This window comes from Mirounga leonina, unplaced genomic scaffold, assembly GCF_011800145.1.
Source record: "Mirounga leonina isolate KUSES-001 unplaced genomic scaffold, KU_Mleo_1.0 Mir_153, whole genome shotgun sequence".
Classification (NCBI taxonomy): Eukaryota; Metazoa; Chordata; class Mammalia; order Carnivora; family Phocidae; genus Mirounga; species Mirounga leonina.
In genome coordinates, this window is record NW_023270387.1 from 16,571,316 (window position 1) to 16,585,164 (window position 13,849).

At 50.3% G+C, this 13,849-nt stretch overlaps 1 protein-coding gene across 1 annotated transcript in view; it reads left to right on the forward strand.

Annotated features, from left to right (window-relative positions):
- Positions 1-13,849, forward strand: part of GRIK4 (glutamate ionotropic receptor kainate type subunit 4) — a 427,067-nt gene that overhangs the window by 398,668 nt on the left and 14,550 nt on the right. Inside the window, exons 16-19 of the mRNA XM_035009151.1 lie at positions 1,212-1,385; positions 5,141-5,306; positions 6,198-6,423; positions 10,578-10,706. Coding sequence (XP_034865042.1) covers positions 1,212-1,385; positions 5,141-5,306; positions 6,198-6,423; positions 10,578-10,706 — 695 coding nt within the window. The remainder of the gene's footprint in view (positions 1-1,211; positions 1,386-5,140; positions 5,307-6,197; positions 6,424-10,577; positions 10,707-13,849) is intronic.

Genomic DNA, 13,849 nt, shown 5'->3' on the forward strand with positions numbered 1-13,849 from the left:
CTGAAGCCCACTTCCAATAGCCTGTGGGCATGGAAACCACTGAGGACAAGCCAGCTCCGTAGGCCACGGGGAGAAGGAGCACATCTCGGGACACGGGCCAACGATGACACACTGGCGTCCTATTCAGGATCTAGAGGGGCGGTGGCCATGTGGGTGAGGCATGGCAGAACAACAAGCAGGCTAGGCCGAGGGGAGGGACGGGAAGGCCGGTGATGAGAACAGCACCCAGGGAGCCCGTGAGCGCACAGTGCCTGCCCTGCTCGGCACACACCCATATGCATCCGTCTCGGCAGAGCCGGGAGGCTTTGCGTGGGAGACGGGCCGGGGCCACGGATCCGAGGATGGAAGGCGTGTGTCTGGTGGGCAGGAAGAAAGGGCCTTCTGGACATCGGAGAGGGCGGCGGGAGGGAGGGGCAGGGAGCTTAGAGCAGCCCTTCTCGATCCTGGGTGCCCATCACACTCACCCGCGGAGCCTTATGAAAGCACGGTTGCCCAGGCCCCAGCTGGACAGATGAAATCAGAACCTCTGGGAGTGGCATCTCGTCATCGGTGTTTCTGTGAAAGCTCCCAGGTGAGTCTGACACAGAACAGGGCTGAGACCCACAGCCCGAGGGACTGTCTAGGTCGGGGTTGCTCAGTGTGGACCAGGGGTGACAACGTGACCCAAGAGCCTACAGATTCTTAGTCAGCACCCAGAATCCCTGAATCGGAATCTTCAGGCGTTGAGCCCATCAGTCTATGTTTTAACAAACCTTCTTGGTGATTCTGATGTAGGCTCTCGTCTGAGAACCACTGTTCTAGGCTGATGGTTTTCACACTGGCTCTGTGGGGCCCTCGGGTCCCTCCGTGACCAGTTTAGGGGGCTGGGGGTGGCAGAACACGCCACTTCCCAGCCATCCCCTCCTGCCACGCCCAGCTTCTTCTAGTCAGGGCCCTGCACTTTTATCTGTTTTGTGTTTGGAGTTCCACATCATGGTTTATTTAAAAGAAATAAAAATGTTTTTTTAATCAAAGAAAAGCAGTACAAACACAGCCAACGTAGTCCAAGCCCCTCGGTTTTTGGTTGGGAAGATCCCGGTCCAGCCAAAGCCACAGGCCAGGGACTGAAGTACAGAGGTGAGGCCAGAAAGGAGAGCCCCTCCCACTGTCCCCAGCACGTTCCGTCACACCCACCCTCCCTGGCACTGGTCTGTGCTCCTTTTCTCCCACAGGTTGACCCCCTACGAGTGGTACAGCCCCCACCCATGTGCCCAGGGCCAGTGCAACCTCCTGGTGAATCAGTACTCCCTCGGCAACAGCCTCTGGTTTCCCGTTGGGGGCTTCATGCAGCAGGGCTCCACCATCGCTCCCCGAGCCTTATCCACCCGCTGTGTCAGTGGCGTCTGGTAAGATCCGGGGCAGAGGAGGGGCCAGGCCCAGTGCGGGTGGGGAGGGACCCCAAGGGGATCCTCAGGTAAGCCCTGCTCTAGCTGTGGGTAGGCAGGAAGCTCACAGAGAAGTCTCCCTTCCAAAACGGACTAGCAGGGAACTGGGCTGCATTCCGCCAGCTCCACAAGGCTTGGGAGCACTGTCTTGGGAGCCCTGGCTTGGGCACACTTTGTACCATCTTTTCCTCTTCCCCTTTCCCTCTGCCTCGGAGGTCTGGAGACAGAGGGGAGGGAGCCAGGGCAGGAAGGGGATGCAGAAAACAGCCTTGCAGGCACACAACGAAGCCATTATAACTTCCTGACCTGAAAATGACCTGAGGTTGAGCGGCTGGGTCTGTCAAGGCCTATGCAGATTTATGCAAATCGGAGTGTTCCGCAGGAAGTGCCTGCTGGAAGAATGGAAACCCAGCTGCAGTCACATCTGGTCCCCTCTGCCAGCTTTCTTGAACTCTGTCCCTCTGGGCCTGGCTCTGGGGCCTTGCCGAACCTGTCCAGCTCAGCAGGTGTGGGCAAAGGCAGACTCTTGTGGCTCAGAGTTGGACAGGAGCTCCGGAGCCGTCCACATGGGCAGTCAGCCAGCCTCCGGCTGCAGCTCCCTTCTCCTCTTGGCTCACCCAGGGCAAAAAGAATACGGTTGAACGATTCGATGTGTGGGAAAGCAATCTGAAAACTCGAAAGTGCTACATAAATATGTGGACTCATCATTGCCGTTAGACCATTATGGGGAGAAATGAAACCCACACACACATACACGTGTTGTATATGGATGTAGCAGAGGCGAAGCTTGCAGAATCCCAGCTCCCCAGCCTCGCTTAAAAACCCACTGTGGGTTTGGCTGTCCCAGCCTTTAGGACTTACAGCCTTGGTTCTCTCCCCTCTTCTCAGCCTGTGTAAGCCAAAGGAGAAAGGAGAAGTGGTGTTTCCACCTTGGGCACCAGTGTCTGGACAGTTACCAGAGGGACACTGGACTGGGACTGATGGGAAGGTAAAAATGCAGCTGGGACAGTGACCCCCTACCCAGCTGGGGTTTTTGTTTTCTCTGATAAATGATAAATACAGTAGGATTTAAGACTTCTGGGCGAGGTGCTCACCCATTACCAGATAGTGCCCAGAAATCACCACGTAGATCAATGGGAAGGACTGGGTTTTAATGTTCCTCAGAAAAAGGGACGGTCTTGGCAGGGAAAATCACAGAGTTCCCTCAAAATCTTGGAGATCTGGACAGAAGCCATACAGACGAGCAGAAGTCGGCCACAGACTCTGATCTCTTTCTACCTGGGGATTTTCCTTCCAGAGGGTGGTGTTTCTATGCATTGCATGGAGGGCCCCATTGTCTGTTTCATCCACCTGTCAGCTCCCCAACCCCCAGGAATTCCCTCCTCCACAGGAATGTCTGCCTGAGAGCCAGGGAGGGCCACCTGTCCTGCAGGCTGCTCCGCCTTGGCCCACTGGCTCAGCAGTACTTTAAATAGCTGTCCTGGGGGGGCTCCCTTATGTGTGTGGGAGGGGGGCCCTTGAGTTGTTAGGGAGCCCCTCTGCCTCTAGGAGTTCTCCATTATCAAATCAAAGCCTCCGTTTGGTCAGCTCCCTGAAGGAGTGGGAGATCCGAAGAGAGGGCCATGGCGGCCTGCCTTAGATTCCTCTCCCAGAGCAAATGACGGAAAATGCCATGTTGCCAACATGAATGGCAGCCTTTCAGACTGGAGCAGGGCTCCACTGACCCCTCGGGAAAGAGGGTGTGATTCGCTTTCTCAGCAGAGACGATAGGCTTGCCCTGAGCTACTTGGCTCTCTGAGCCGTTCCTTTGTGACCAGTGGTAGAAAGCACCACACGGCCACCCAGGGTGGGACAGAGGCCGGGCCTCCACACCCAGGGCTCGTGAACCCACGGCACTAGCCAGGGTAGCTAAGCCGCTTTAGAATCCTGGCCTCAGCGTGGAGATGGCTCACCTTGCCTTCCTGGCCCCTACTGGATGGTCACGAGAAAGAACTTCAGCAGAGTGTATGAGCTGAAGCAGGAGCAGGGAAAGCAGGTCTTAAGGACGGAAGGACACCTGGCACTTACAGGTCCCAAATAGGGAAGGTGGCCAGATGCTTTTCATCCCATATTCAGTGGGAGGGTCTATCTCTCCATTTCTCTATATCTCACATTCATCTGGTCCTTTACAGAGTATTAGTCACCAGTGACATACTATCTCATTTGATCTCACAATTCTCTGAAGACAGGCAGAGCAGACATTATGATCCCCGAGCAGACGAGCTCGGAGGAGGTATGTGGCTTTTCCCCCAAGGTCTCACAGGTGGAGTGCAACAAGGCCAGAAGTAAAACCAGGTCACCTCCCTGGTGGTCTGGCATATGGAGGTACCCATTGAGTTGGTAGATGGCCCTGTCACTTCCCACCTGGGAGGCAGCCCACCGGAGTCCTTGGACACAGTGGTAAAGGAGACAATGGGACTTCCTGCTCTGAAAAATCCCCTGGAAGCTGCCGGCCTCTGAATCTTGTGGCGAACGCTATGCTTTAGTTGACAATGTCTTCATAATGCGGAATGCCTCATTAATTCAGACACCACTGATTCAGAATTTGTGATTATCCAACCTCAATTATGCTTGGATATGTCTTTGAACCCCTATAAACAAATGGACTGGGATACAGATCCACACTGCTGACCAGATGGTAGAAGGATTATTTAACCTACTTAAGTGAACAAACTAGTTGTAATGGCTTTAAGCATGGATACTCCCTGAGTTGCAAAATTATTCTCATTTTAAATGAGTTCGCACTACCCAATAAAATACTCTCCTATTTTGAAATAGCTTGCCCATTGCAAGAGTAGTTTCTTTTTTTCTTTTTTTGCTTTTTTTAGATTTTATTTATTTATTTGAGGGAGAGAGAGAGAGAATGCACGCATGAGCAGGGGGGAGGGGCAGAGGGAGAAGTAGGCTCCCCACTGAGCAGGGAGCCCAGTGCAGAACTGGATCCCAGGACCCTGAGATCATGACCTGAGCCGAAGGCAGATGCTTAACAGACTGAGCCACCCAGGTGCCCGCAAGAGTAGTTTCTAATTCCAACTTCTCAGCAGTTCAAAGGTGCTTGTCACCAGTTAATCTTAAAGAGTTTCTTGTTGGTAAAACTGGATTTAAAATATGGATTTATCTGTGTGTTACTTGGCAAGTTCCTTTGCTTCTCTGAGCCTCCGTTTCCTGGTCAGCAAAATTGGGATAAGAATTTTACCTCCCTTAGTTGTAGGGAGTACGTGAGATGGTGTGTGTGGTTCATGGCAGGTGCTCAGTACATGGCGATGCACATCTGACGGTTGGCAGCATCATGAGAAGACAGGGGCAGCCACCCAGCCCCAGCTCTAAACAGAGCCCTCAGAGCTGTCACCCTTAACTCATTCACTAGCTCATTCCTCATGGTCTCCGAGATGGTCTCATGTGCATGGACATACCTCTTTTGAATGGCAACCCGATAATCACCTCTTTTAAGAAATGAGAAAAAAAATTAATGGTCTTCTTTCAAGCAAGCCTCACACACTCTGTTTATTTCTGTTGACATCATATGCCCTGCCTCCTCTCTCTTCCCCCATGGAGCTGGGAGCTCCTTCCTAAGAGGGATACCTGGTCTCTCCTGTGTCGCTGCAGGACTGGGGATAGGGGCTAAAACTCCTGGGGGTACTGGGGCAATGATGATTTCCTGGTCTTTTCCTACCTAGGTGGGCATTCACGCTGATCATCATCTCATCCTACACGGCCAACCTGGCAGCCTTCTTGACTGTGCAGCGCATGGATGTGCCCATTGAGTCAGTGGATGACCTGGCTGACCAGACCGCCATTGAGTATGGCACAATTCACGGAGGCTCCAGCATGACCTTCTTCCAAGTAAACCATTGGGCTGCTCACCAACATGGGGAATTGGGCAGAATAAAGTTGAGATGTTTGTCCTCTAAAGATAAAAACATCAATCTTCATCCCATTATCTCTTTTGAACATCTAGCTTGGAGGTTCACTTGGGGCTCATTTATCCCCTGCTCTACAAAGTACCCTGGAGTTAATAGGTATCTAACCAACCTACTACCCAAGACGTGCATTTTCACATGAAACAAGTCCAAGGCCTTCAGTTTTCTGTTTTCCATACAAGCCTCAGTGCCTGTTGGCACCACAACGACTGAAGGCATCATGCAGAACCACAGGTGTGGATAGACACACACACCTCCCCTCTCCCCGCAGCACCCCCCCCCCCCGCCGGCCGAATGCTCTCAGTCTTCTTATTGTTTGTAAAAATAGAGACCGGGGCTGGATCTGGGATTGATAAGTTGGTTTAGGGTCCACAGAAAACAGCTGGCGCTCCTCCTTCAGATGGTGTCTCTTAGAACCCCCTTGGAGTTCGCTGCCTCCAACCTAAAGGACAGCGAAGGACACAACCAGATTTTCCATTCTTCATTCTGTCAGAAGCCGGAGGTTGGCAGTGGAAGACTTCTCTAGGGTAGATGGGGCAAAACCGATTATCAAACCACTAGGCAGAGTTTACAGTGCCTTAGGGCCCTGTTCTTTCCTTGCCTTTCTGTGAAAGATATCAAAGGCACAGCCCCCTCCTCCTGCCATGATACAGTGGCCATTGAGAGACGGAAGGGAAAAGGCTATATTGAAAATAATGAGGGGATTGAATAACAAAAGGGCCAGGATTTTCAGGTCCACTTTGATTCCCTCCCTTTTAATGCCAACATTTCCCTTCTTTTGTTCTAACCCTGCTTCCTTGCGTTCTTTTCCCAGAATTCCCGCTATCAGACCTACCAACGCATGTGGAATTACATGTATTCTAAGCAGCCTAGTGTGTTTGTGAAGAGCACCGAGGAGGGAATCGCCAGGGTGTTGAATTCCAACTACGCCTTCCTTCTGGAATCCACCATGAATGAGTACTACCGGCAGCGAAACTGCAACCTCACTCAGATTGGGGGCCTGCTGGACACCAAGGGCTATGGGATTGGCATGCCAGTCGGTATGCAGGAGAGGGACAGCCCCTTTGGGTAGCACCATCCAGGCAGGGTCAGAGTAGCTAGGACCACTGAATGCAGCACTGAATTCGACAACCCTGTTCTAGAACCAGTTAACAGTGACTTTAGGTGGGCATTCTCCAGGTTAAAAAACAAAAACCAAAAAACAAGCAAATCCACATACTTCTACTGATCAGCGATCCCATTCTCAATCTTTAATTATGGAAAGGTGACTTGATTAGTTATTAACTGATTAATTACTCAAGGGCATCTTGATGCCCTTGGTGGATTCTTCAGGGCTTTTGTTCTCCCCTCTTCTGCTTCCTGCCCTTTGGCCCTTTCTCTGTTGATGGACCTCTCTACTAGCAGTGGGAAGGAGACGGAAGAGATGGTCAAACTTAACTAATTTTGCTATTAGTGTCCCTGGTGAAAGGCTTATTACAAAAGGAGACTGACATGATGAGATAAAGTGGTTTTCAGATCATTTGTGGGTCTCACGGACCCATCTACTCCAAATCAGCGTAGGTCATTGAGAAGAAGGAGTAGAACTCAGTATTCACCTGGCTGTGTACCTTCCTGGCTGTTATAGCATGGTAAGGATGTTTGGCTTCCAGAAAGGTCTCCCAGCTGTGCTTTCTAAAGGATATTCACACTTTGGGCCTTCCCCAAAAGGAAGGTGAGGGGAAGCATATTGAACTGCTTTTTGGATTGGCGAGGGAATCTGAAAATATTCCCTGGGTGTTTGGCCACATACACACTTCCCCCACCCACCGTGGAGAGCCACATTGTATAGGGCTGTCCTCACTCAACACTGTTCTTCTACAAGGTTATCCTGTACAAGGCAGCGGCGGAGGGGGGGGGTGGGGAAGCAGCAACTGAGGCCATCAGACCATGTGGGGAAAGCATGTACATCTTTGCTGTTATCTAACACACTCCTTCTCTTGATCTTTACCTAACTCAGAACTCTGTTGGATTCACTATACCTGTGTTGTGTGAAAAGCATGGGTTTGGAGTCAGGCAGACCTGGGAATGCACCTGGTTCCAGGCTGTGGGACCTCAGATCATTTAAGCTCTCTCTGAGTCTCAGTTGTTCCATCTGTAAAATTAGGTTTCTAATACCTGCCTCATGGAGTAATTAAGGGGTAAACCTAATAATCCAGTCACGTGCCTTACCACAGCATCTCCCACTTAGCCTGCTTGTGGGGAACATGAGTGCCCTCCCCATCTTCTCCCTGATCCCCTCTGTTATCTGATAAAAGCAGATGACTTCTTTTTTTTTTTTTTTTTTAAGATTTTATTTATTTATTAACAGAGAGAGACACAGCGAGAGAGGGAACACAAGCAGGGGGAGTGGGAGAGGGAGAAGCAGGCTCCCCGCTGAGCAGAGAGCCCGATGCGGGACTCGATCCCAGGACCCTGGGATCATGACCTGAGCTGAAGGCAGACGCTTAACCAACTGAGCCACCCAGGTGCCCCCAAGCAGATGACTTCTTAAAGATGGGTGGGAAGCCAAGCCAACGAGCATAGGCAATGATACAGTTCCTTCTTGAGCTCAATGAATCCTGACACTAGCAGTTCTATAAACCAGAGCCCTCACTCCGGGCACCTGTAAACCCACATACTCTCTTCTTACCATATTTCATTGATATTTGTTAATATACAGATTATGGGCCTCTTTGAGAAATTTATTGGCTTCTATTTTGTTTCAAGATGGTGGAGTGAACCACAAATAAACTTTTAAGATGCACCTTGATCAGGATCCAGCAATTTAAGAAATTTAATTGAAATCTCAAATGCTTCAAAAGTTTTCATGGAACAAACCTGTAGAGAGTTGACACAAAGCAGACCAATTCTAGAAATTTTTATCAATAACGAAGGGAAAAGGGAAGGAAATACATTTTTTCTGTATCTGGCATGATGCAGTTTTTCACATGTCAGTCCACCTGCGAGGTAGATGTGGTCCTTCTCACCCTAGAGGAGAGCACTGAGATTCAGAGGGGACAACTTACTTGTCCAAGGTCACACAGTAAGTAGAGGAGCTGGGTATGAGCCTAGACTGCCTGTCTCCAGATTCAGTGCTTCACTTTCCAGACCATGTTGCCAGAGGGTCCCACCGGTTCAACAAGACAGAATAGGTGGGAAAGTGAGCTGTGAGCTTGTCCAGGTTCTCAGCTCAGGCTGGGAAGAGCATCACACAATCCATTGATGAGACAGAATTTATATCCAGCTGAGGTTACATTCAGGAAAGACGACAGCATGTGTGTCATTTTTAAGTGGGGGGGAGGGGAGGGGATAAGGACATAACCAGAGAATAAGTAATGTGCTTGGACCCAAGAAAATTAAGAGAAACAGAACAAGGAATGAGATGGGAAATGAGTCAAGTGGTTTAGGGGCAAAGCAGGCAAACATGGAGTAAATCGAATAATCTTTTCAGGGGGCCCCTGAGGTGCTGTTGAGGTTGGGTTGAAAATGTCTTGAAAACTGCTTGAAATGCCTGGCTGGGCTGGACAGTTGTCTGTAAACCTGCAATGTTCTTTAGTCTCCCCACCTAGCACCATCTGTAAGTTCAAGTAGCCGTCTACCGCACATGTGTGTTGAGTACCTATATACATGAGGCACTCTTGATGTTGGCCCACGTTGCTTGCATAGACACATTCTACGCCGCAGCCTTGGGGGTGTGCATGCCCAGGCATAGTTGTATCTCCAGTAGGGAAGCTTTCCTCTGTGGAGTCATGGGCTGTCAGAGTCCAAAGAGATCTGGGAGTTGATCTAGTCCCTGGCCTGTCAAAGTGCAGTCTATGGCTGAGCGGCAGGCCATCCCCTTGGAGCTTGTTAGAAATGCACAATCAGAGGGCGCCTGGGTGACTTAGTCGGTTAAGCATCTGTCTTCGGCTCTGGGGTCCCGGGATCAATCCCTGCATCGGGCTCCCTGCTTAGCAGAGAGTCTGCTTCTGCCTCTGCCCCTCACCCCACTCATGCTCTCTCTCTTTCTCTCACTCATTCTTTCAAATAAATAAGTAAAATATTAAAAAAGAAAGAAAGAAATGAACCATCTCAGGCCCCATCCCAGACCCATGGAATCAGAGTGCAGGTCAACCAGATCCCCAGGTCATTCCCGTGCATGTTAAAATTTGAGATCTATTTGTTCCAAGCTTCTGCCTGAACCCTTCGCCGTAGCCTTTTCCCCTGAGGCATCTGTCCACATCAGGCCTTCACAGAGCTTGAGCAAGAAAACTGAGCAGCTTAGTTGGTTTCCAGCCTCTTGGCAGCTTTTTCTTTATGATCTCTGGCCTCAGCCCGTGCTGAGGCATTGAGCTTTCCATGGTTTCATTTAAGCCTATTTTTGTGATTAAACCTAAATTCCAGAACCAAAGCTCCTTGACCATATTCCATTAGAAAAATTAAAAAAGAACTGCCCTGAACAGAAGCCTTCTGTTTGAGGAGGGAGGGAGGGAGGAGCGGTGTGCACAGGGTGATGGATGGGGACGGGGGGCCGTCGACGACACTCAGCAAGCAGGTGGGAAGGTTGGAACTGCCCGTGACTGGCTTCTGTGCACAGATGGTGGAGAGGTGGCTTCCGTCACTCTCTGGGGTGGCTCTTCTCTCACTGGGGGTGCTCTGGGTAAACAGTTGTTCAGGTGTAATGTAGCAAGAGTTACAAGTGCCTGGGAAATGAATTTAGATCAAGTAGAAGACAGACCGCTGACCGAGTGAGAGGTGTCACAGGTTCCCCACCTTGGCCTCTCAGAGGCAGATGGGAAGCCTCATGACCAGCTTCCCAAGTGTCCGTGGGCAGGTCGGTTAACCTCAGTTGAAAGTGGTGGCGAAGTGGGGCTCCACGGGTGCCTGGAAGGTCAAGCTGTCACTTGAGCGTCACTGGGTTCTCGGCGGGGGGCTGAACATGGCGTTAGTGGAGAGAGAAGGCAAGTAGAAAGGTCCGAGTGCCCTGCATACAGTCAGAACTCCCTCTCTCCATGGAGGGTCCTCAGAACCAGCCAGGCGGAGAGCCGTGCTCCTGTAGGGACCCCTGCCACGTCTGTCCCTCTCCTCCTGAGGTGAAGTGGGCAGAGTGGCCAGGAGGTGTGCCGGGGAAAGGAGTGGAGTGACGCATAACAGGGCACTTACACCCTGTGTTCTGGGCTCTCCTGTGACCCCATAGGTTCGGTTTTCCGGGATGAGTTTGACCTGGCCATTCTCCAGCTGCAGGAGAACAACCGCCTAGAAATTCTCAAGCGCAAATGGTGGGAAGGCGGCAAGTGCCCCAAGGAGGAAGATCACAGAGCCAAAGGTAAGGGGGTTCAAGGGCGTCCCCCTCCTGCTCTAGAGGACAGCAGCTTGTTTCTGGTGTCCAGAGTCCAGATGATGATCGCTAGAACACACCGAGAGCAAGCCTTGGAAGAAACTTAGGGCTGGGCAGGGCTGGGCTGAGGGCTGGGCTGAGGAGGCTCCCCCAGAGAGGCCATCCCTGCCCTCACCCGTCTCTCCCATCACCTGAGCTCTGCTTTGGTTTTCTTGTCAGGCCTCATCACTCCCTGATACTATATGTTCTATTCATTTATTTGTCTACTTTCCATTTCTTCTACCAGAATATGTTTCATGAGGGCAGGACTTAACCTTCTTCACAGGACTATCCACAGGGCCTGGCATATGGATATTTTATTGAATGAATGAATGAATAAATGAATGAGTGAGTAAACGAATGAAGTTTAAATCACGCTGGATAGAAAGCAGTCACCGACTGATAATACATGGTTGTGGAGTGTCCAGGGTCCCTGAGCACCCAGGATTTTTTGTAGGGGGTTTGCCCAGGATAGTCCCGGGCTACATCTGTTGTCGATCAGTTAATGCCTATTAGTTATTTTTAGAACCCTCTTTAAGTCTCATAATGTCCTGGTTTGGACAATAAATCATATGATCACCCTAGTCATCTATTGCAGCCTTGCTAAAATACGTAACAAATTTACCTATATACGCTATCCCCTAGGAAGGCAGCTGAGGAGTGAAATGAATAATACCATGTGCTTCCCTCTCTGCTCAGCGTGAATGATTATCCATGATGAGACAGTGAATGAGTGACTTTGTATTTCCAAGGGTCTCTATGGGGGTCTCTGTCTTGCAAGGAGAGGTCTCGGAAATATGGACCTATGGGTAATTTAGTGGCCTTTTGTAATTTAGAGGAAATGCTGCCCCTTCCCACACAGGAACCATGGAGGCCACACATGTCTTGGCTCTCCACTCCCCAAAGATCAAGTGTGGAGGAGACTAACTCTGTTCAGGAAAAAAAGAAAGAAAGAAATGAGGGTATCAGAAAAATTTGTGGATTTGGTAGAATGAAGTAGATGTTGAAGATGCTCAGGACCTGAGCAGGTAGGGAGGGTCGGAGGGGGTATTGCAGACAATGAGCCCCTCCAGGAAGATGCGGCAGAAATTCGTGCTATGGGCCGGGGCTCTATGTGGTGCAGGTGGAGCAGAGTGAGATTCCCGTGGGGAGAATTGAGCTGTACAGAGGGTTTGTACTGGGAAGGTGTGGGGAGTGAAATGCTCCTGCACCACCCCCTCCCCACAAAAAGACCTATGGCTTGAAAACAATCTAAATCTGACTGGGCCTGGACTAGTCAAAATAAAGTGAGATTATTGATAAGGTAACTTAGGCTAATGTTGTTCTGTGATAACAATGAACTTCAGAGCAGTGGGATAGCACACCATCTTACCAAGCAGGTGGAGAGAACCAGTGGTGGGTTTTGATCTGGAGCAATCTGAAGTAGAAACAGAGAGGTGGATCTGGGCCCCAGAGCAGAAGGCCCTTGAGTCCTTCCCCTGACTGATGAGTGAAATAGGAGAAATGTCCAGGTATCTCCCTTCCTAGAAGCCTTTGGTCCCCCTCCACCCCCATTCCCCCAGTGGGTTGGGTGCCTTCTGTGACTTTGGACAGAGCACTCAACACACCACATTGCAGCTCCTAGTCTCCTCTGCTTGGCAGACAGCACCGTAGCCGTGGACCCAGTCTCATTTGTTTCTATGTCCCTAGCCTCCCCTACAGAGCCTGGCACATAGTAGGGACCCAGCAAATATTTGTGGGATGTGTGACTACAACTACTGGCTGGTAGTTGTCAAAAGCTACCAATGGCTGTGTTCTCCTGGGTCACATTAGCAAAGGGACCGATGAAACGGATTCGGCGACCTTCCTGCGCAACCTTCACTCCGAGCTCTCCACTCAGTCAAGTCGTTCCTGCCTCTGAGCAGCTGACCCAACGGGTGTGGTGACACAGAGACACTGTTGATGAGGGAGGCTGAAACACAGAGGGAGGGGGCCAGGAGCCAGGGCTCAGAGCGGTGCAGGGACCCCCACAGACTCCTGCGTTGTCTCCCCCACCCCAGCTGGCAGCCAGCTCTGCCAGCTCCAGATCTCCCGCCCCTCCTGTTCCCACCAGCTGTGGGTTCCCCAGCTTTCCCTGCTTTTGTCAACCGGATGCCTGTTTGAGCTCTTGGAGCATATTTCCCCTTGACGCTCACCGCTGAATTGCTCCCATGTCTCCAGTTTCCCCCTTTCATCCCCGATCCCGAAAACTGGCCGCGGGTCCTTCTCTTTTGTGCACGTATGTCTTTGCTTGTGTTTATTTATGCATCCTGCTAATCCTAGAGAGAAAAGTTGGAGGGCAGCAGAATTGGCAAATACGATGATCTGGGTGCCTTACCGTGGTCACTCACGGCCCCCCATCTGGATCAACTCTCTCCTACTCACGGTGTCACCCGAAGTCCAATGGACTTCCCCCAACCCTCCTCCCACCCTCCAAGAAGGGAGTCATCAGACTTTTACTCTCCTACCTGTTTGTTCTACCATCAGCCACTAGGATAGCTCTCTTCCCTCGGGCAGTTTCAATAGGGTTCAGGATCATGGGCCTTAGTTCAAATGGACCCCATCCCATAAATGGCCTTGTTACAGACACTAAAAAACATCTTTGAGCCTCAGTTTCCTTCTCTAAGAAATAGAGATGATGATTAATAATTATGTCAGCTGCCAGGGCTATTGTGAAGATCAAATGACATAAATCATGTTAAATAAACCCTCTGCAAAAGTGCCTGGCACAAAGGAAGTGAGAACTAATTTTATTCCCAAATCTAGGCTTCGAGGAGCAATTAAGGCACAGTAAGAGGTCCGAACAATGTCCACAACCACAAGTATGCTCACTCATCACATGCTACTTGAGACTAGATAGCTCTTCTAAAATCCACACTGATGACATCTATTTTGCATCTGTTGACATTTGTCCCCCATGGACTATAAAAAACTCAAATGCGGGGACTGTGTCTTATTTATTTTTGTATCTTGATGACTAGCATTATCATGTGACATCTGTGTCTGATGTAAGGATGAATAGTGAATGAAAGAAAGAAAGAAAGAAAGAAAGAAAGAAAGAAAGAAAGAAAGAA